Source organism: Hypomesus nipponensis, chromosome 20 (genome assembly GCF_054491055.1).
Source record: "Hypomesus nipponensis isolate SF chromosome 20, ASM5449105v1, whole genome shotgun sequence".
In the NCBI taxonomy this organism is placed as follows: Eukaryota; Metazoa; Chordata; class Actinopteri; order Osmeriformes; family Osmeridae; genus Hypomesus; species Hypomesus nipponensis.
The window spans coordinates 6046304-6066986 of record NC_140380.1 but is presented as its reverse complement, the minus strand read 5'-3'; the positions used below and the strand labels follow the sequence as shown (position 1 = coordinate 6066986).

The 20683-nt window shown below is 45.8% G+C and overlaps 4 protein-coding genes across 25 annotated transcripts in view; 2 read left to right on the top strand and 2 right to left on the bottom strand.

Annotated features, from left to right (window-relative positions):
• The first annotated feature begins 5826 nt into the window (after nucleotides 1-5826).
• On the top strand, nucleotides 5827-11364 carry adad2 (adenosine deaminase domain containing 2). 2 transcript variants are annotated; one of them, XM_084684390.1, is made up of 9 exons: nucleotides 5827-5976; nucleotides 6471-6919; nucleotides 7021-7149; nucleotides 7546-7696; nucleotides 8001-8168; nucleotides 8942-9156; nucleotides 9583-9817; nucleotides 10276-10408; nucleotides 10563-11364. In XM_084684390.1, the coding sequence occupies exons 2-9, from the start codon at nucleotides 6493-6495 to the stop codon at nucleotides 10671-10673; spliced, it is 1569 nt and encodes a 522-aa protein (XP_084540516.1). In that variant the 5' UTR covers nucleotides 5827-5976; nucleotides 6471-6492; the 3' UTR covers nucleotides 10674-11364. The 2 variants fall into 2 exon arrangements, with proteins under 2 accessions (XP_084540516.1, XP_084540517.1); XM_084684391.1 differs by lacking the exon at nucleotides 8001-8168.
• Nucleotides 11365-11501: 137 nt separating this feature from the next.
• LOC146246083 (uncharacterized) lies at nucleotides 11502-14922 on the bottom strand. Of its 4 annotated transcripts, none has more exons than XM_084684396.1 (5): nucleotides 14796-14922; nucleotides 13446-13637; nucleotides 12600-13115; nucleotides 12459-12512; nucleotides 11502-12368 (listed from the first exon to the last, which is right to left on the bottom strand). In XM_084684396.1, exons 2-5 carry the CDS (start codon nucleotides 13570-13572, stop codon nucleotides 11911-11913), a joined length of 1155 nt encoding a protein of 384 aa, XP_084540522.1. In that variant the 5' UTR covers nucleotides 13573-13637; nucleotides 14796-14922; the 3' UTR covers nucleotides 11502-11910. The 4 variants fall into 4 exon arrangements, with proteins under 4 accessions (XP_084540522.1, XP_084540521.1, XP_084540523.1 ...); XM_084684395.1 differs by lacking the exon at nucleotides 14796-14922 and adding an exon at nucleotides 14543-14669; XM_084684397.1 differs by lacking the exon at nucleotides 14796-14922 and adding an exon at nucleotides 14462-14571 and having other exon boundaries at nucleotides 12633-13115.
• The window catches only part of ccdc83 (coiled-coil domain containing 83), a 9351-nt gene continuing 2356 nt past the window's right edge, over nucleotides 13689-20683 (top strand). Inside the window, exons 1-11 of one of the 2 annotated variants that reach the window (XM_084684392.1) lie at nucleotides 13689-14190; nucleotides 14784-14991; nucleotides 15167-15251; nucleotides 15383-15551; nucleotides 15899-16066; nucleotides 16317-16408; nucleotides 16499-16567; nucleotides 16872-16993; nucleotides 17158-17213; nucleotides 18020-18168; nucleotides 18535-18765. In XM_084684392.1, the coding sequence (XP_084540518.1) occupies nucleotides 14930-14991; nucleotides 15167-15251; nucleotides 15383-15551; nucleotides 15899-16066; nucleotides 16317-16408; nucleotides 16499-16567; nucleotides 16872-16993; nucleotides 17158-17213; nucleotides 18020-18168; nucleotides 18535-18717 (1155 nt within the window). In that variant the 5' untranslated portion in view covers nucleotides 13689-14190; nucleotides 14784-14929 and the 3' untranslated portion in view covers nucleotides 18718-18765. Of the gene's footprint in view, nucleotides 14191-14783; nucleotides 14992-15166; nucleotides 15252-15382; nucleotides 15552-15898; nucleotides 16067-16316; nucleotides 16409-16498; nucleotides 16568-16871; nucleotides 16994-17157; nucleotides 17214-18019; nucleotides 18169-18534; nucleotides 18766-20683 lie in introns of those variants that run through there. The other variant, XM_084684393.1, reaches the window with a different exon arrangement.
• Nucleotides 18903-20683, bottom strand: part of LOC146246081 (phosphatidylinositol-binding clathrin assembly protein-like) — a 24341-nt gene continuing 22560 nt past the window's right edge. For all 17 annotated transcript variants that reach the window (XM_084684372.1, XM_084684377.1, XM_084684375.1 and 14 more), the window contains one exon: nucleotides 18903-20381. Coding sequence is in view for 2 of the 17 variants with exons in the window: in XM_084684377.1 (XP_084540503.1) it covers nucleotides 20367-20381 (15 nt within the window). In the remaining 15 variants the exon portion in view is untranslated. The remainder of the gene's footprint in view (nucleotides 20382-20683) is intronic.

The following is a 20683-nucleotide window of genomic DNA, read 5'->3' as shown; positions in this document are numbered from 1 at the left end:
TTACCTGATTGGTGTTGTGAAAGATAGCCTACAGGCCATGTATATCCAGAATGTATACATAAAAAATGCCTGCATCTAAGGAAATAACATTTGTCTTCCATATTTAGTATTTAGTATTAAGTGGCCAATCCTAGTCAAGGAAAAGTATTAGCAGACCGTTGAATGGATGCAATGAACATGAACAGGCATACCACAGTTTATAGCTATTTTGTTCAAAAATATATTGATTTTTATCATAATGTAATGTGTTACATTTATAAAAAATTTCCACGGGTGAGTTTTCTCATGCTGTCCATTCATAATAAGATCACCTGATTAGCTTATATATGTATTTGAGTCACTTGTGCGTGTGAAATAATACCTATGCCTTTCCACAATGGTCCTATACCTTCACCTTCACATGTTTGTAATCTGATGAGGAAAAACAAACACATTCGAATAATTTTTTTTCTTAAAAATATTCGTCTTATAAACTGTGAAGGTCAAGACAATGCACTTCAGAGCTTCGGATCTAGCCAACTTTTTACCTATCTTGTTTTGGGTATGTGTCGATCAGAAAGGAAGTGGAAAAGAAAAACATGTTCCGCCTTTTCTTTCCTCAGACCAGAAATTGTAATTGCTCAGACGCGTGCGAGCCAACAAAAGTGGGCAGGTTACGGATAAGACCTTTCATTGTACGCCTCGGGTATTCAGGAGGCTCTTTGTTGTGTTGTCTGGGGCCGAGAAGGGGGGGGGGGGTGTGTGCTCGGGAGGGGCCACCAATGCAGGACTCAACGTTCAAGAGTTTGGAATATCATGGCTTTTGTGCGCACTCCATGCGAACAGCTGTATGGTAATGAGTGGCACATGGTCTACCGTGCGGTGTGTCCTATTGTCTTCGCGTATAGTCCTCAACCAACTGCGCACCATTTATTGATTTATAAGTCACCGTGATGGTATCCTATCATTTCTAGCATCTGTCGTGGTTCCACATTATATTTTCCTATCAGTGTGTAGGCCTGAAAAGTAGTCAATCAACAAACTATATGCTACTGGTGATTTATATGACACAGACTCATAGAACATGCCAAAGTGGCCACACTGACATTCGATGTCGAAGGAAAGCAAGTATATAACTGCAACCATCTACTTCCAGTGGATGCAGCATGCTGCCATGTATTCCTTCATCTTCAGTTGTTGACACTTTTACAGGACTTCTCGTTCGTGAACGTTTACCAAATAAATATGGACAATTGTTTCACATTGAGAACGTAGAGCTCTTAATAATCCAAATCGTTTTAGGTTTTTAATCATCCAAAGAATTTTGGATTGCTCAAAGTGTGTGTCCATGTGTGTGTTTTTAAGGGGGAAGGGCCACTGCTGTTCGCTGGGGTAGCCTATTGATATTCTAATGAGGGCGGCGCGTGCCGTCACTGACCCACGCTCCATCCCTGGCACGCTTCTCTGGCGACAGTTGTGTCAACAGAAGTGAAAATAATTAATGTGTAACACAGACATTCGGAATATGTCTCACCCCTTCTATGTTTTCTGCCTTGATGTTAGGGGTGTTTTGTTTTTTCTTTTTATGACTAAGGCTATTGTTTTGAAAATAATTTAATGGGCCAGGGGCGATTCTTGGATCAGTCCTTTAAGTGTCAAAAAAGGTGACAAAGCCCTTGGTGTAACACACTCACGCACACACACTGTGGTATGGAAAATAATTACTATATGTGTCCATGGTTTTTATTCACATTTCCAATCACTAAAACTTGACAATGTGTAGTGGACCCATCTTACAATAGAGCTTCACCTGGACAGTATTAATATCAGCCTATCAAGCTGCAATGATGACATCATCTCAAAAAAAATGTGAGAAGGGGGTTCGCTGGGGGCTTGCTCCCCTGGAAGAAAATGTATTACATTTTAAAGTTAAATGCATGAGTCTACCATCATTTTTTTGTTGTTGCATAGCATAAATCATAAAAAACAATTAAACAGGACCTGTGTTGAACTAATTTAAAAAAGCAAAAGTCAAAAGCATCACTTACTGTAAAGCTAACGAACATCCAATAGACATCATTTTTAATATTGTATTATAATTGTTTCTACTACATGATGGGTCTGTAAACCTCTCCCCACTCTGCCTCTGGCTGTGAGGTTTAGGCATTAGGAGTGACGATTTTGTTCCAGAGCCAGTTGTAAAGTTGGGAAGCACAGGTAAAATGCTGTGTAGGCCCCGCCCACAACCTACCACAACCCCCCCCCCCCCCCCCCCCCGCCTGTAATAAATCCCTAATATCACTGGATAACAATTAACACATTTATTTATTATTATGCAAAATATTGAATGAATGAAAAAACTAAGGATATCCCTTTCTTCATGAACTACCAGCATCAAATTATGAGAAACAATAATAATCGTAATTTTTTAATTAGTATTATTTTTAGGGGTGCTGAGATTAAATTTAGAGGTGCTTGAGCAGCCCTAAAAAGGGTCTAAAATCACCACTGGGACAGGCCTACTATGGGCTACTTAAAGAATAGTTAGGGCAGTACTACAGTCTTAATGCACTCAAAGGAAACTGCATGGGATCAAATCTAATAGTCTTCCTTTTGGTGGATGCGCATTCCCTATTTGCTAACTTCCAACTTGGTTTTTAAAGACAGAGGCTATATAGATGTGTTTAATGAGTGAAGCTGGTACAATGCCTTAATGTATTTTAAGACTAGGCTAAATAAAAGTACTTGTACAAGTATCATGATGACTAATTTTGAGTATGCACCAATTATTGTTTTCAATCAATTAAATGAGAAAGTCAACCCATTTCTGTACATGAAAAATATGCATGTCAGCTGTTACAGTATTTCAGGCTGCATCAACAATAAATCCATGTTATGTTTGTCTAGTCATCATGCCTAGTCATCCCTTCAATCCAACAAAACAGTTATGCTATATTTTGGCTTTATCAGTTTCGAAATCGAACATAAATACTGTGTGTCTACTCGTCTTGCAAAAGACCGGCATCAAAGACATCGTAATTCAACAAGGCACTGCGTATCTCAATACCTATGGGGTGCGTGTATATATGGTGGACATCTATACTGTGACCGATATGGGTGCCTTTGGGACAGGGGAGCAGATGGACACTGCCTGAGCCTCGATGCTGTGTCATGTGTATCCCCTGGAGAACGGTGACACAAGTGTGCCACAGGGCATGGGAACCGGGGACAAGAGTCACGCCCTCGCCCCTGCCCTCCCATTAGAGTGACCAGCATCTGCCTTTTTTTACAATACCGCCGCTCAGGCCCGGTCTCTCCCCCAGGGGAGAGAAGGGGAGCTGCTGCAAATCAGGCCCAGGGCCCTCAGGGGAAAGCCAGGCTGCCACTGCCAACGCTCCAGCCCCAGCCTGCACACTGGCTCTGGGACAGGACAAAGGGAGGAGGAGGGGGAACAGGAGGAGGAATTGGAGTGTGTGTGTGTGTACTGGGGCATGTGGTAAGGTGGATTGGTGTGTGTGTGGGGGGGGTGGTGGAGGTGGGGGTGGTGGGGGGGGGGGGTCATTGATATGCAACACTTGTGCATGTGTGAGTGAGTAAGGTTAAGTGTGCGTCTGCATTTCTAGATGACACATTACTCGGGCTATATCTCTTGTCTGGACCGGTCCAGGCATAAGATAAACTCCTGCATGTGCATGAGTCGTGGTTCTGCGCTGAGGCTAACGTAGATAAGATCCATGCTCTTTCTGGTGGCAGCTGCTACGGTCAGGGAAACAGGACTGAACAATAGAGATGATCTAATTTTCAGGAAAGAAAATTGCTACACAAATTCATTCCTATCAACTTTGCAGTCACGCGACCAATTAGCTGCCTAGCACCTACTAATTACTGGACCAAATGGTAAACAAAATAACATTACATATTTGACTTTGGCGACAGAAGCTAAATTAGACGGTTGCAATTCCTTTGTCTGGTAACATGTGGTGGCATGATGATGATTTAATACAGGCGTGGAGGCGAGGCTCATTTCTGCCTGTCTATACTCTAACCTCACCCTGCCCCCCCCCCCCACCCCCCAACCCCTCACCCTTCTCTCTGTCCTCCTGAATCTGCCCTGGCAGATGGGAGATGAAAGGGGGAGAAGGAGGGAGAAGAGAAGGAGAACAGGTGGGGGTAGAAAGAGAAGAATGGGAAGGGGCAGAGAGGTCAACGTGGGCTGTAGAAGGGGGGGGGGGTCAGGGGGGAGCGAAGTCTAACTTCTCCGAGCAGAGGGAGAGAGATCGATGCACAGGTTTTTCTTTTCTGTCCCCTTTCTCGGCCGCCCCGTTCTCTTTTTCACCAGATGTCAGGCAACTCTATAGCGCTGTGGCAGGCCTCTGCTGGGGGTCAACTGGAAATTTGCGACGAAAACAACAGCGCCCACGACTGTAAGGGTACACGTGTTTGTAAAAATAGATAAGACGAAATGCATATCTACATGTTGGAATTGCCATGAACGGTTAGCAACGTCAAGTGACAGTGTGTATAGGCTACTTATATCTATATTTCATTATTGTGTAATGTGATTGTTGGGTACTTCTGTTATGCTGATGCAGATTTACTGCCTGCAGTGTGTTTGAGTTGGACGAGTTAAGAATCATTTAATCCCCTCATTTGAATGAGACGGGGCCTCTAATGCAGAGTCTCAGCTGGGCCTCTGCGGTGAAATGTTTTAACGCAGGAATTCAATAAACATTTATACAATTCCTCAACTTGATTCATTGGAGCAATGGGTCCGACTGTTCCTGTCATGTACATGCCATGACATGTACATGACATAACAATACATTACAGAAGCAGTATCAGAATTTCCATTCAGAGATAGAAACCGAAGATAGCTGGAGCATGAGCTTGAAAACCTAAACGAATGGAGTCACTTATGTTAACGCTCTTAGTGGAGACATTGTAAGAAGCAGTGTACTTGTCAGAATAGACAGTTCAACCACTTGGGTTGGAGTACTCTAAAGGTGGAGTAGAAGTGCTATTAAAAAAAAATGGGGAATACAGCTGCCTATTCATCGGCCTGCTGCCCCCACCCCATATCCCCTGCAGTCTGTTGTCTTCCAAGGAGCCCCCACCACCACATCCAGACTGTTCACCCATCACAGTCCTCCCTCCCCCTCCACACACTAGCCCCGGCAGCTGTTTAACCAGCCCACTCAGACAGAAAGGACAGAGGAACAATGCAATTCTGGCTAACTGCCACTCGTGTGTGTTTGTGTGTGTGTTTGTGTGTGTGTTTGTGTGTTTGTGTGTTTGTGTGTGTGTTTGTGTGTGTGTTTGTGTGATTGTGTGTGTGTTTGTGTGATTGTGTCAGGGTTGGGATGAGGGGTAATAGTTATATTCTTCCTAAAAATGACTCCATGCTGCTTGATTATTGTTAGGCAGAGGGAGATTGTTTAGTTCAAGGAGAACAGGAGAATGCTAGCAGGGTTATTTACAACCAGAATAAGTGTAACATTACCTATAGCATTAGTATAACGTTGGTTTTCACAATGTCATTATATCATGTCACATTTAGGGATTCATATAATTTAAATTAAACTGTACCACAAGGACCACAACATGTGCAGCTATTACCAACAGTGTCTGTTAACAATAGAAAATAGGCTTATTATGATACTAAATTAGGCAAATGGAGTTTTCAAATCTTATCACATCTGTATAACAAACTCAATTGTCGAAATTAGTATTTTTCAAAACATTACTTGAGGTAAATGAACAGAACGCATTCAATAGTTTATACGCGTTGGTAATTTAATGTTTTGAGTGTAAACAAGACTTATTTTTAACGATACGGAGACAGGGGAAGGGCAGGGGGAGAGAGTGGATGTTCTGCAGAAAATGACTCGGGCCAAAATCGTACACCGGGCCCTGCTCAGCATGCGCTTTACTGCCATCACGTGGTCCAACATACATTAGCCAGTTTTTCCGAAACCCGTTGGTTGACCTCCCGACCAGGTGAGTTAGCTAATGCATTAGATGTAAACTTTAAACTAAATTAGAAAGTAAACTTTTCTCATGTTCTTTACATTTAGGAAAACCTTGTTTTGAGGTGCGAACATTGCTTCCTTGCTTGAAGTCGCTCTGGCCACGTTGGAGCCTACTAACTAAGCCTAATTATTAGCTAATTGTTAGTTAAAAATCTTGCATGGTCCCTTGTATTACTAGTAGAGTTGTCATTTCCTAGCTTGAACGTTACACGTGCTGCATACTCTTAACTATATGATTTCCTAGGTGAACCTCCGAAGATAGCTAGCCGTTTAGTTTCGAAACGTTGATAACTTGGTTCACATTTACAAACGACGTTATTTGCTAAGTAATTCGGGGTTCTGCCCTTGTTGAAGCCACACACGTTAAATGCTATTCAGAATAGCAAACGTGGAAAATAAAATCAAACAAAACACTAGCTAGCAAAGCCTATGGTTCATTAATGAAAATGACAACTGTTGCAGGTACAGCATATTGATTAATAACATGGTGGACCAGGAGGTGGTGAACAAACGACTGCCCCGAATTGCAGCATGCCTTCAAATGAGATTCCCTCCAGATCGAGAGCCAAGCCTACGGACTCTCAGGGGCAAAAGTGGGGTCCACGGACAAGACTTCAGCGATGGTGATGGGGGTGTAGGAAGGCCTAGAACCCCAGACCTTCCAGGGGAGGTGTTGACAGAAGATTCGGGGCCTTTGCACGCATCATCCTCCCCCAAACCTGTCTTGCGAGGCCCCAGCCTGGTGCCTGACCCCATGCCGGTGGACTATTCTGAGAATGAGGATGACTCCAACGATGGCCTATCCCTCCCTGATATGGCTCCCAACCAGGACGTGAGCTTATTTGAACAGGAGCTTCGGGATGAGTCAGACGAACTTTGCAGCAGCCCCAAGAGAGGGAAAAGAGATGGAGGTGAAGAGCGGGGATAGAACACAGAGACAGCCACCGTGTGGCTTTCTATTGTACGAAACAAAGTCTGTAGACGTCACGTAAACTGGTTTTGTTTCCTCCAGTGGGTTTGTCCGACTGGCACAAACATCGGGTTGCAGCAGTGTGCAGCATGAGGTTTGACCACCTCATGGAGAAGAATCCGGAATTCCAAGACTGTAAGAGCTGCCTGGCGGCCTTTGTCCTGGAGAAAGGTAGGGGCACCGCATTCAACTGGGTGTTTCATTCCAAATGCTTTAGACCCTGTTGTTGGGAGAGCTAGCTTCCTGTCGGTTTTCGCTCAAACCCTAATGGTAGCACAGTTGATTCTTACGATTGGTTTGACTCTTGTGTTCCTATGATGTGTTGAGTCAGGTCAGTTACAACAGAGGTTGGAGCATAAAATAAACCTCAGGAAGGTAGCTATCCAGGAACAGGCCCTTCTTTCATACTGAGCTATGCCGACGAGAATAACAGTGACGCCTATTTCATAGTGTAGTTACGGCGTGTAACACTTCACAGCCGTAGACGGAGCAGGTGTGAAGCAGGGCTTGAAGCTAAGTGTGAACTGCTGTTTCTGCATCCGTCATTCATTCATCCATCCATCCCAGAGGTGCGTGACACTCGTGGCCAGCCCTGTGAACGCTACGAGGTGGTAGCCTTGGGAACGGGCCAGTGGAGCTGCAGCGGCTGGCAGCGCTTCAACGGCACCGTGGTGCACGACTGCCACGCCATCGTCACCGCCAGACGTGCGCTCAAAAGGTAAAAAAAAAAGAACAGAGACCCAAATCCTCTGGCCCCTTCTCGCTTCCGGGTCGCCAGCGGTCAGAAAGGGGCCTCAGGACAGACTCTCATCTTCCATTAAAATTTCGTCATTTACTAGACGCTCTTATCCAGAGCGACTTACAGGAAGTACAGGGACATGCACCCCGAGGCCAGTAGGGTGAAGTGCCTTGCCCAAGGACACACAGTCATTTGGCACTGCCGGGAATCGAACCAACAACCTTTTAATTAATAGCCCGACTCCCTAACCGCTCAGCCATCTGACCCCCATCATCCGTGACAGGTTCCTGTTCAAGCAGCTCCTGCTGTTCTTCAGCCAGGAGCCGGGGTGTGAGGAGCGCTCCATCTACCAGAGCGCCTCCGAAGGCGGCCTCCTCCAGCTCAAGCCCCGAATCTACCTCCACCTGTACACCAGCCAGACCCCCAAAGGAGCCGCGCAGTGCGTTCTCATGTAAGCGTCTTTTGGATGTGTGTGTGTGTGTGTGTGTGTGGGGGGCTACGCTATGCTCATGTGACCGGGTTGGTTCAACTCTGCCCCTTTTTGGTGGCGTCGCTGGCTGAAACTGCGTTTCGTTTTGTCTTGGGAGTGTTGGATAAACTAGACGTCTTGCACAACCATGGTTAAGCAAGTTCTTAATCAACAGCCTACTCCACTCTAAACACTCACTCTTTCCCCATCAGACTTTTCCCCTTGTTCTGGTTTGATCCCGTTCAGAGTATAATTCTAACTGCGCAGACCTCAGTCCGCCATCATAGGCCCCAAAATCGACCCAATGTACACTTCACCGGTCCCAATAATCAACTTCCCACCACAGGAGCCAGGAAGTACCCTTGTGTAGGCAAGATAGGGAAGAAACGATATTGACGATCAACACGGAAGACACATGATACTCTGTTAATGTCAGGTGGTTGAGCGGTTAGGGAATCGGGCTAGTAATCCAAAGGTTGCTGGTTCGATTCCTGGCTGTGCCAAATTACGTTGTGTCCTTGGGCAAGGCACTTCACCCTACTTGCCTTGGGGGGAATGTCCCTGTACTTACTGTAAGTCGCTCTGGATAAGAGCGTCTGCTGAAGGAATAAATGTAAATGTTAATGTCTACTTTGGTGTGCTTTGGTGATGGCTATTCCTCAGTGGTAGAGCATTGGACTGCAAGAGGTCATAGGCTCCATTCCCCCTCCCATATGTAAAAAGCATCTGTTAAATGAACACGATTATGATTCCAGGAAGTCCCTAAACACCAGCTACACCTCCCTGAAGCTGCAGTGCCATGCCAAGGGATCCCTGATCCCCGCGGCCGTCCTCCACCCCAGCGTGTGGGGGTCCCGGATCTGCTGCATGTCGGACAGTGACAAGCTCTGCCGCTGGACGGTCACTGGGGTCCAGGGGGCGCTCTTGAGCCATTTCTTCCAACCGCTCTACATCACCAGCGTGGTGCTGGGTAAGGGAGTGTCTCATCTGCGTGTCCAAGTTGTCCATTTTATAATAGCCTTTTAGTTATGGCACAGGCATTTTAAACTTTAAGGATATTTTCAGATTGGATAGACTTTTGAAGTACGTTAATATATATCTGTTCATAGCACTGTGTTCCAGAACTTCCCCAGCCTTTTAGGTACTTTTAGTCAACTGAAACCTTGCCTTAATGTTCTTGTCTTACTAGCCATTTGCATCATGTCGTGTATCTTGGGACACATCTATAACCTACAAGAGGAAGAGTTTCCGATCAGTTTTCAACCTTTTGTCACTATAGCCATCGTGCATGGGCACGTCCAGGCGTATAGCGACGCCTGGACGCCTCGTTGTCACGCGCGACAACGACGACAAGCAACGTGTCGAGTCTTAACGATAGGGATCTGTGCCTCAAAAGGGAACTCCAGCCACTACTCTGAGAAAGTGTCGGACACCATCAACACGCGCCTGGGGGAGGGCTGGGAGGAGCAGCTGCCGGAGCCCTTCAGGAGCCAGAAGATCTTCTTCCTCAGCGGCGCGGGCCTGGGGCCTCCCGTCTGCGGCCTGCACTGCAGAGAGCTCAGCGTCAACTGGTGCCTGGGGGATGCCAGCGTCGAGGTCATAGACTGCACAAAGGGCCTCGTTGTCGAAGGGTACGTTCCAGCGAGCGTACACACGCCTATGGTACCCACACACACACACACACACACTTGCTTGTAGTTGTCGATTGAGGCCGATGATTGATGACGTCCACTTCTGACTTCAACTGTGAATTCTCTGGTGACTGTATAGTCCTATCCTGGATCCACAGATTTTATCACAAGTGACTTGCGACACACACACACACACTATTGGAAATGTGTGTGGACCAAAATGTGGGTGGGGGGGATATTTCTGGCAGTGTCGACAACAAAAAGTGTGTTCTCTTTCTCATTTCAACCTGAGGCGTTCAACGAAAAACTGAGTGGGCGCTGAACTGATACAGCTGACTGTAGTAGCTTCTGGTGTGTAGAGCCACAATGGAGCGTGGTGAAGGGGAGTCTGCTGTTGCCGCCAGAGGCAGTAGTAGCCTGCAGTCTCATTGTTCTCCAATCCCCCCCCTCCCCCCCAGCTCCCCGTCTGTGAGCGGACCTGGTCTCACCAGCAGACTGTGCAAGAGAGCCCTCTACAGCTACTTTCGCAAAGTGGCAAAGCTGGCAGGACACCAGTGCCTACTGGAACTTCCCACATGCTGTAGTGTCAAGGTGTGTTATTTGAGTGGTTTTAAAAAAACAAACAAACCTTTTATACTTGAGAGGAACACCTTACGCCAGGTGATGGACATTCTGGTAATGCTGACTCTACACAAGTCATTTTTTGAACACTTCTATCCTGATTCTTTCCTCTCTTGTGTTGCAGATGAAGGCCAGAATGTACCAGAATGCCAAAGCTGTTGTTAACCAGCAGTTTCTGTCCAATAACGCCGGGCCCTGGAATTCGAAACACCTGGTGGACTGCTTCAGTCACTGAGCCGTTCCTGTAGGGCAGCCTCTCTCAATCCTGGTCCTCAAGACCCCCCCCCTGCCCTGCATGCTTGAGATGTTTCCCTCTTTCAGCCCACCTGATTCACATGAATGGGTCGTTATGGAGCTTAGGAGAGGACTGATAATTACCCATTTATTTGAATCAGGTGTGCTGGAGCATGGGAGTATCTACAACAGGGGTGGCCAACCCTGGTCCTCGAGAGCCTCAGTCCTGCATGTTTTAGATGTTTCCCTGCTCCAGCACACCTGATTCAAATGAATGGTCGTTATCCAAGCCTGAGAATGACCGTTCATTTGAATCAGGTGTGCTGGAGCAGGGAAACATCTAAAACATGCAGGACTGAGGCTCTCGAGGACCAGGCTTCGCCACCCCTGATCTACAAGATGCAGGCCAGGGGGTCACGAGGACCAGGGTTGAGAAGGCACTCCAGGGGACAGTTTTGAGATGTTCCAAGCTTAACTTTAGGTTCATATGAACAAGTTTTGTGGTTGCATGACAAAAAAAATAACTTTGTGTTAAACAAATTCAAAGAACACCCTCACACACTTTCTGGGAAATGTTTGGTTTATATTCCATTGTTCAATAACCTATTAAAGTTTAGGAAAACAAATGTATATACTGTTCTAATACAGGGACTACAACAAAGGGAACCGTAATTTACAGTGTCAAGTTACAAGTCAAGAACATGGGTCACTCCATAGATGTCAATATACAGTTCTCAGCTGTGGTTGCAAGTTCCCTAAAGTGAATCAAAAGTAAAACAATCTGCCTTTTCTCACATGTAGCATACTATATAATACGGTAATGGTAGACCAGGGTAAAATATAAAAACTGTAAAGGCCTGATGCAAACATTTTATTTGGTCACTAAAACCCAATAGAATTTGTCTTGAAGCTTTCAAATGTAAGCACAGCTTGAGGAAACATGATCCATTTCTGTATGTAAGAAAATTGGTTGCAGCTTTATCAAACCCTACACTTGATTTAACTAAACAAGCTTGATTCTTTTAGGCAAAAGACATATATTACCTATCAAATTAATTTGTGTATTAAACATTCATTCTATCAGGCAAACATTTTGGAAGTACAGCAGCACTGGACAATCCCGGAGTGGAAAAAAACTCCCTGGAAGGATCAACCAATCCAATCAAAGTCCCTCCCCCGACCGTGGCAAGATTTAGTTATTGGGGGGGGGGGGGGGGGGAGTTGCTGCTTCTCGGTTGCTATAGCGCCGGGCGCCCGTTGAGTTTGTCGTGCATGAGTGCCAGGGCCCCGCTGGTGAAGTCTCTGAGCACCTGGACGGTCTCCCTCTGGAGCTGCAGGGAGTCGCGCACAAACTCCTGCTGCGTCTCGGCCAGCTGCTGCACCGACTCGGACAGCAGCTCCAGGGAGCGAGACACCGTCTCCAGGAGGACGTTGGTGGCGTGCTGCTCCTGGACGCTGAGGGTGGCGTTCTGAAGCAGGCTGTCCCGCGAGCTCTGGGGGGGTTGAGCGGCGAGGGGGGAAGGAAGGGGAGGGGGTGCCGAGGAGGAGGAGGGAGAGGGGGTTGGTTTGGTGGCGCTGCCACTGCTGGGGTCCTTGTGGGCGCTGGTGTTTCCCGGGCGGTCCTCGAGGAGGGTGGACGACAGGTTGGTGGAGGGGAGGAGGTCGTCGTCGGAGTCCACGAAAGGGCCGTCGGTGTCTGGGGGGGAAACAGGTTAAAACGTTAGCATGGGCATGAGCTTTACATCTCACAAATAAAACGAAGGTTTCTTAAACGTCGAGTCCTCACCTTCCATCGGAGGAATCTCGTACTGCATTTCGTAAGAGGGCTGCGATGCGTCGCCTGCAAGCAAAGAAACGGGAGAAATGAACACAAGTTTACAGTTTCGCTCGTTCCATTTTGACACGTCTAGTCCACGCCTTCACTCACGTGAAGAGCCACTGTAACTGGCCATCAGCTGACCAGTGTTATGCGAAGGGAGCGGGGGCATCAATCCAGACACGGAACCGAGCATGGGGACCCCCATGGAATGCAAGGGTGGCATGGAGCCCATGTCCATCCCTCCGTTAGGGGACCGGCGCATTCCGACCATGTCCTCGTCATCCTCCTCTTCCTCGTCCATCCCTTCGCCGTTGTCTCCCAGCAGCCTCAGGTGATCGTAGGACGGCTCGCCCACCTCCCGCTTGGCGTCCATCTCCAGGATCTGGTGCACGATGCTCTCCGTGGGGGTCAGTTCGCGCAGCCCGCGAGCGTTTAAACTCTTCTGGCTTCCGACGCCGGACCGCATGGCGGCCACCTTGCGCTTGGTGTCGCACTTGAGGTCGGACCATTTCTTGATGACCTCGATGACCTCGCGCTGGCAGTCGCCGATCTCATTCACGCGGGCCGTGATCTCCGCCCACGTGTGCTTCTTTATGTCTGTCGGCACGCCGCGGTTAAACTTGCCTGGAGGGTTACGAAACATAAGAGATGTCATCAGAATCAGAAAGGGTTTTAATCGCCATGAAAGTTTGCACAGACAAGGAATTTACTTAGGCAGGAAGATGCATACATTCAAGATATAGGAGTAAATCTTAAATAAGTGGTGTAAGTAACAAGTCTATACTATACAAAAGGTGCAAAGCACAATTAACTAATACTAAGGGGACAGGTGCATGGAATAAAATAATTATTATTGAAAAGCCCAATGTCAAGAGTTCAGGCAGGTATATATGTATATTCCCTGATCAAATAGTATGAGCAGGAATGACGACGACTGAGGGCCTAGTTACATACCAACGACGACATGACGATTCTTCCTCACTTCATCCAAGAGGATGTGGACCTCACTGAAGGTGAAGCGGGCTTTTCTCTTCTTGAAGCGAGTCACACTGTCTTGGTTGTAGTACAGTGGAGAAGACATCTTATTGTTGACTGCAACTGGTTATCAACTTCTGCCACCCGTCTCTTTTCGTCTTTTTCTACAGCCTGTTGGTAAAAAAAACATACACTTTTAGTGAGTGTAGTTGGAAGAAGACAAAGACATGAAACTGCCAAAAATCGTCTTGACTTTAATTATTCTAATTTGCAGCATGATCAATTAGGAGAATGTACTTTATATACGTGGATGCCAAGACGTAGTTTTGCATGCACATCCCAATTAACGGGTAACTACAGCGTCATGTGCTTGTGCAGGAGTGTGCACATGGGGCCACTCAGTGGCCAACTCGTTAACATTTGGTAGTTGGCGACTAATGAGCGACAAGTCTTGAACAGTCGTGCATCACAACTGTACATTGTTGTGACCGCATCTTTCAGTCCACCCGTGTTTGTCTTCTGTTTGAGTCATGCAAACAATGCCATACAGACAGACGCTATAATATATGCTACAGCCAGTGCAGCAAACAAGCTAGCACTATCAAAACCACCGTCCGATAACAGTTTAACTACAAGCAGAAAGCGTTGGAAATATGTAGAGTTAGACCGCTTATAACTAATTGGTAGCAAGTATAATGATACAAGTGCAACACTCAACGAGTTGGTAAGCCGCACAAAAACATTATCGTTCACATCCACATAGTCCCAGGGCTAACAACTTAGCTAGCTAGGGTTAGCTAGGTTAGCTAATAGTCGGCACTGCAAAGCCAGTTAGCCTAGCTTGGCTACGTTCACCGTCTATGGCCAAATCAGGGTCAGCAAAATTGGAATATTTATTCATGTATCGTTATCTAGCTGTATATTTCATCTGACGAGGCGAATTCTAGCCACACGTGAACTTGCAATTGGAATTGTTTCATGAATTGGTCATTTACCTGAATTGGTAAAGAAACGATGCGTTATTGTAAGACAAATCCTGAAACTTCGCAGCTAGCTAGCGAACCACACGTACGTACGTTTCAGCGCTGCGCACGCTCAGTGTCTACCTTTTCCCAGTCTGCAGTACTGTATGACAAGAATGGCCACAGCTAGCGTGCGAAAGCGCTGTTCAAATCATACGGCCAAAAACCAGAGACTCAGTCAGATGAAAGTAATATTGGCAGACGCAAAGTTTTGCAATTCACAAAATATTCATAATTTTTAATTGGGAAAACTTGTGCATATGTATTGTAAAAAGAACCTTCCAATCCTATGTAGTTTGAAACTCACGCTGGGTTACTCCACATGGCGCTCACTGGCACTGGGTCTGCTGACTTGATGTTTCCATGGAAATAAGATGAGACTAACAAATGAACGTAGCTAGCTAGTATTAGCTAACAGGTATCAACAATCAACCAGTAAGCATGGGTAAGAAATCATCTGACGAAGACAAAATTACACTGGCTGAGGCGTATACCAATTTCCAGTAAGTCAAATGGCTTAATCATAACGATCAAACTTGACATAACGATCATATAACCTTACGATACAGTCTACAGTAGACAAATAGACTAGGACTTTTGGTATAACGTGTCCATATCTTAACCACCATTCAGTGCAGTGTCATTTGGGTTCCAGTAGTATTTTCTATTTTTTTTTAGGATTGAACTGAAAACAAAGGAAATACAAGAATTTCAGGAAGAAATCATTCAGTTGGAAACAGAGAAACGCAGACAGACAGAGCTGGTGAGGAGTTTCATCTGACCGGGTCAACTATGTCACTGATGTCTGCCATCTGTTTTTACAGTACCAGACAATCATTCGTGGGAAAACCGTGACCATGTTGATGATGAATGACTGTTAATGTGCCTTCTCAGAGAGAACAGCTGAAGGAGGAACAGACGGGTCATATTAGGTTGTTAAGGAAGCAGGCCAAGGAGCAGGAGACCAAGTTGAAACAGAGAGAGGCGGTCAATAAGGAGCAGGTGGAGCAAGCCCTCCAGCAGAACCTGGAGATGGTCCGCAACCAGGAGGGAGAACTGGCAGGTAAAAGCAACGTGATTTTATACATTGTTGCACGTTGATTTGGACTAGATGTAGTTATATACTAAGAGATAATTACACTTAGTCATTTAGCAGACGCTCTTATCCAGAGCGACGTACAGTAAGTACAGGGACATGCTCCCTGAGGCAAGTAGGGGTGGAGTGCCATTCCCTGGAATTGAACCGACAACCTTCTGATTAATAGCTTGAGTCCCTAACCGCTCAGCCATCTAATGGCTCAACCCTCTGACCCCCCCCATGATACATTCTTAAAAGTGTGAATGCATGTTCACGTATGCTTTCGTTTATACGTTTGTGTATCAAATGTTTGTTGTGTATGTGCCCGAGAGAGCTGCAGAGTGAGCTGAAGTGCGTGGAGGAAAAGGTGCAGGTCTTGCTGGCTGAGAGGCAGCTCTGGCTGGAATACAAGAATGTGGGGAGCCAGGAGCACCTGCAGCAGATCAGGCACCTGGAGGCCGAGCTCGCTCACGTGCAGAGAGGCTTCCAGAACATGGCAGGTCAGTAGGTGGATTTCACGATGCTGATCCGAGATCTGCTCTTGGCCATGCCCGTAGCTGTCTTTCAACGGATTTCTTGATGGATTCCTTGATTTAGGCTAGTGAACCAATCCTGAAAGCCTCATTATCTGAAACTGGTAAAGAGTTAATCATGTAAGGATGTAACGTAAGCATAAATGATTAATCCAGGACAATGGCAGCAAGGGTATTTCTGTCTGTTAATGGACCGTGTCCTTGTATGGTTTTCCAGACAATATCAAACGTTCTCTTGAAGTGACATTCAATGAAATAGACAAGAAGACCGTGGAGCTGATCGAGGAGAAGCAGCATCTGGCTACAGAGGTAGGAAGACGTGACGTGTCTACCGCACGGCTCTGTCTCATTCTCACGTTTCCCTCGCCGTTTGGCTGACGTCTACATCTTTTTCCGTAGAAAGCGATCAAACACCTCGACAAGAACAGCAGGCAGGAGGTCAGAGAGAGCGCGTGGTTGCAAAGAGAGGTATGGAATCGGGCAGTTGGGATGTGTTATGGACATGAATCCAGTGATCACTAGCCCAGTTTAAATACTACTTAAATAAATCCCTCCTTCCTACTCCCTGGCGTTGAGGTAATCTCATATCTAAAACAGCTGAATTGGCAGACAGCTGAATAGGTAGAAGGATGTGTTCCTCTTCACAGTACTAATGTCCCTCATCCAGTCAGCCACATTTCTAAAAAGACAGAAGCATATTTAGAATTCAAAGGCGTCCTGCCTCACATATGCTGCACACCAAGCCCGTACACGTAATCACGATGTGTTCCAGCTTGCCATTTACAAGAGAGAGGTGTCCATAACCGAAGAGGCCGTCCAGAGTCTGGAAGCAGAAAACCTGGAGCACATGAGCCAGTTGTTTGACCAGCGCCTGCATGACCTGCAGATCTCCAGGTGTCACCCTCATCTCAGTCGGTCTGGCCTCAATCTTGGAAAAAGGACAACCGAATACAATACAAATGTTGCCAAGGTCAATCTGCGAACCCTGTTTCAAAGTGACGGTCGCCGTGTTACGAGGTTGTAATCATGGCCTCCGCTTTCTGTTTGCTTCTTTCCAGAAACATCTTCCTCCCTCAGGCCGCTGGACTGGGAGTTTATGACTCAACGGACACAGGTATGACAGAGTATAGCAGCCCAACTACTGGTCAGTAGAAGATATTTGTTTAACTAGTATTTGTGCAAAAAGGAACTCGATTAATCAAACACACTCCAGGGTTAGAGCTGAAATTAAACTGGATAAGTCGTCTGTGCGAAATTCAATTAAATGATGAGAACCTTTGTTTCAATGCTCTTGTGGACTCCAAGTTTTGGAGAAATATCCTTTAGACCCTGGTTCCAACCCCTGAATACATGTGTGTAAATCCACAAGGGGGAGTGAATGAGTGCGCACACAGGGCAGATAATCCAAATTGATCATAGTAGGGCAAGGGCAGTTTTGTGTGGAATGGCTCAATTGATCAACACTTTCTGTTTTGTTGGTCGAGTTAGGGGAGCAAAGATCAGATCTTGGTTGATGGCATGATATGAAAACAGCAATAGGGGGTTAAAGGTCACAATGGTCATCTGATCAGAGGATCTCTTGCCTCAAATAACTTGCAGGGAACTCGGTTGGATGGGGGATAGACAGAGATAGACATGTTGTTATTGTGCCCATATGAGAATGGCTTCAGCTCTTGTGTGGCGCTGCGCTGTTCTTGCCTCTTTCCAAATGGGATAAAAGACCTCTTGGTCATCCATTTTGCCTTTGGGGAGAGGCACGTCACCACTATCTTTTTAGGTTCATGCTGCAGCACGGTCTCCCCTCTTGTCCCTGCTTCGACCCCTGAAAACACAAAAATGGCCCGCGCCATTTTTTTCCTCGTCGTCTGTATTCTCCCTCCTTTTCCTGAGCGTCGGGCATCGCGTGCACTTATCTTTCAGGGCCGGAAGCCAGGGGGTCTGAGGGGCAAGGCGGACGTCTGGAGGAGGAAGAACCAGAAGGCAGCTGCGACGCCGCAGCCCCCCAGCCAGCAGACGACCCCCCTCGGGACCTGGGTGTTCTTCTGTACGGGAGTCAGACGCACCTGCAGGTAGAAAGCCCTCTCTGGGAACAGTCACAAACAACTCCCGGCACGATCATGAATCACATTAGCCCCATCACAAAAAGGCTGACCTATATACATATATATATATATATATGTATACACGCACACATGCATATATATATATATATATATATCATTTTTTTGGTATTTCTTACTTTATTTAAGTGCAGAAAAGCATATCAATTGTATTAGATATGTATGAAAAAGCCTTCTATTTTTGTTCCGAACACACGCACCACTTAAGGAGGTTATTTTAGGAGGGTAGCACAGATGTGATAGCCTGTATGGAGACAAACAGGATGCGCTGACGTTGCCGTGCGACGACTCCCTTTGTGACGTTCCACTGGGCAGGAGGAAGCCAGGCACCTGGGCCCTCTGGAGCTGAAGCTGCTGAGTGTCGTTGGCCAGGCCATGCCTCTCCACCCTCTCCCCTCCGAAGAGCCCTCCTCCTCGGGCTGCTACGCCCCAGGACTGCCCCTGGCTGCTGAGGAATGGCCCCTCACCGCCAAGATCATTCACAACAGATTCAAGTAGCCTGCCCAGGTAGCCTACCAACTGTTAGTTACAGATTGTGGATTAGGGTTAGGGTTATATATTGTTAAATAGGTTATTACACAATAAAGTGAATACTTAGGCAAGATAGCACAAGATTGTATTTGTAACTAAACCCACATCTGTGCATATTAATCAGTCCATGTTCAACAAACTGAGGACAAGAATTGTGTGGAAGCTGCACTTTATTGGAAAATCAACCAAAGTCTGCATACATACATTTATTTTTATATATATATATACATATATATATATAAACAAAAATATAATCTGCAGGGACAATGCTGCAAATATGCTTAATTAATGAAAAGAATCACCTTCACGTTCTGACCATCCCTTGTACTAACAGATAGGCAGGATCTGGTTTATATGTACAACAAAGCACCGATCAACAGTGCCCTTTTTTCCTGGCTCTGATAGGCCCAATAGCCAATTTACAAAGACAGAACTCAAACTTTTCTTTTAAAGGTTTTAAATGGCCATCTGCTTTAGGACCGGGGCCACACCTTACAACCTGATCGATGACAACCTCAAACTCAGGTGTTGGTCTAAAGTACTAGACAGAGAGATGGTCCGAGCATGAAGGAGACTGCACATTCTTGTTGGAAAGGCAGCAGTAAGAATAGTCAATGTGTAATAAATGACATGCCAAGCGTAAAGCATAAATGTGTATCCTTCCCAATTTTAATGCCACCAAATCACAAATGTAGTGAAAATGCCCCCCCCCTTCTGCCAAACCCCAAACTCATAGAATTTGCCATGTGGATTAATGCATTTGTCCGTATTGACCTGGCGAATAGGAGGGTTACGTTGTTGCCACAGAACTGCACGAGACTTGACGCCAGTTCTGAGAATTTTTAGTGCCTCATCAGTCAGTGAATAAGTCTCATCTTTTTATTTGTCTTTATATTAACTTTTAACTCAGTCACTCTCAAAATCCAATTATACAATCAATCATACCCATGTATAAACCTGAATACCTCCCCAAGGTAGAGTTCAAGTTCAATGAATTACTTTTCTCTCATGTCCTCACTTGGTAATAAATACAAACAATACACAAGGAATGTCTACTGCAAACGTAATACATTAAAAAATATAATGAAAATAAAAAATATAAATCATGGTATAAACAGAGGTTAGCGTCTTGGATCTGTGATGGTTAAATTAAGTAATCATGATTGATAATTATACAAAGCAAAACTCCCACGCAAATCCCCCTCCAGTCAACATTAACCTGTGTGTGTGAACACCCACCATCTCTTGATAAACCATTAGCAAAGTTTAAATATATCCCTTTCTGTGTTCTATGTTTCTCTTTACAGATAACAAATTGGGTGAGTAATCCCTGGAGGGGGAGGGAGGGAGGAAGGGAAGGAGGGAGGGGTGGTAGCAAGAACCGTTTCCTCCGCAGACAAATTACTAAATTGGCAACAGTCATTCTGAATACATGGAGACTCCGGAAGGTTCCTCAGATCATTCTGAATACATGGAGACTCCGGAAGGTTCCTCAGATGATTCCCTATCGGAGCCCCAATATTCTCAGAAGATTGGAAATCTGCTAATTTGGGTTTTGCTTGAAGGTTTTTGCCAGCCATATGGCTCAACTTCAGAGGGTCAAGTGTCCTTCAGGATTACATGAACTGCATCTGGGAAAAGAAATATTACATTGCTGAGGTTGACTCCACAAAATTGGTCAATGGCAACCAAAACTGTAATTTACCCAGCTTCCTATAGTTGGCGACCAAGTTGCACTGTGGCCACACACACGCTCAACCTTTATGACATCAAACCAAATATGAATGTGCTGTAAGTGAAGTTATGAAAATGAAGACAGCAAGAGCAAGCTTACCAAGTAGGCAAAGCAGATAAGGTTTGAGGGCTTGCATTGCAGCAGGTTAAAGCCAACTCAAGAAAGGCTTCTAAAGTCCATTTTACTCCTACAATTCAT

Excerpts from the sequence above, each read along its gene's own strand:
- LOC146246083 (XM_084684396.1), bottom strand. The coding sequence starts at position 13,572 with ATGTCTTCTCCACTGTACTACAACCAAGACAGTGTGACTCGCTTCAAG. Across the intron at positions 13,116-13,445 it reads GAATCGTCATGTCGTCGTTG|GCAAGTTTAACCGCGGCGTG; the intron begins GTATGTAACTAG and ends GTAACCCTCCAG. Across the intron at positions 12,513-12,599 it reads CAGTTACAGTGGCTCTTCAC|GCGACGCATCGCAGCCCTCT; the intron begins GTGAGTGAAGGC and ends CTTTGCTTGCAG.
- adad2 (XM_084684390.1), top strand. The coding sequence starts at position 6,493 with ATGGTGGACCAGGAGGTGGTGAACAAACGACTGCCCCGAATTGCAGCA. Across the intron at positions 7,697-8,000 it reads GCCAGACGTGCGCTCAAAAG|GTTCCTGTTCAAGCAGCTCC; the intron begins GTAAAAAAAAAA and ends CATCCGTGACAG. Across the intron at positions 10,409-10,562 it reads CCACATGCTGTAGTGTCAAG|ATGAAGGCCAGAATGTACCA; the intron begins GTGTGTTATTTG and ends CTTGTGTTGCAG.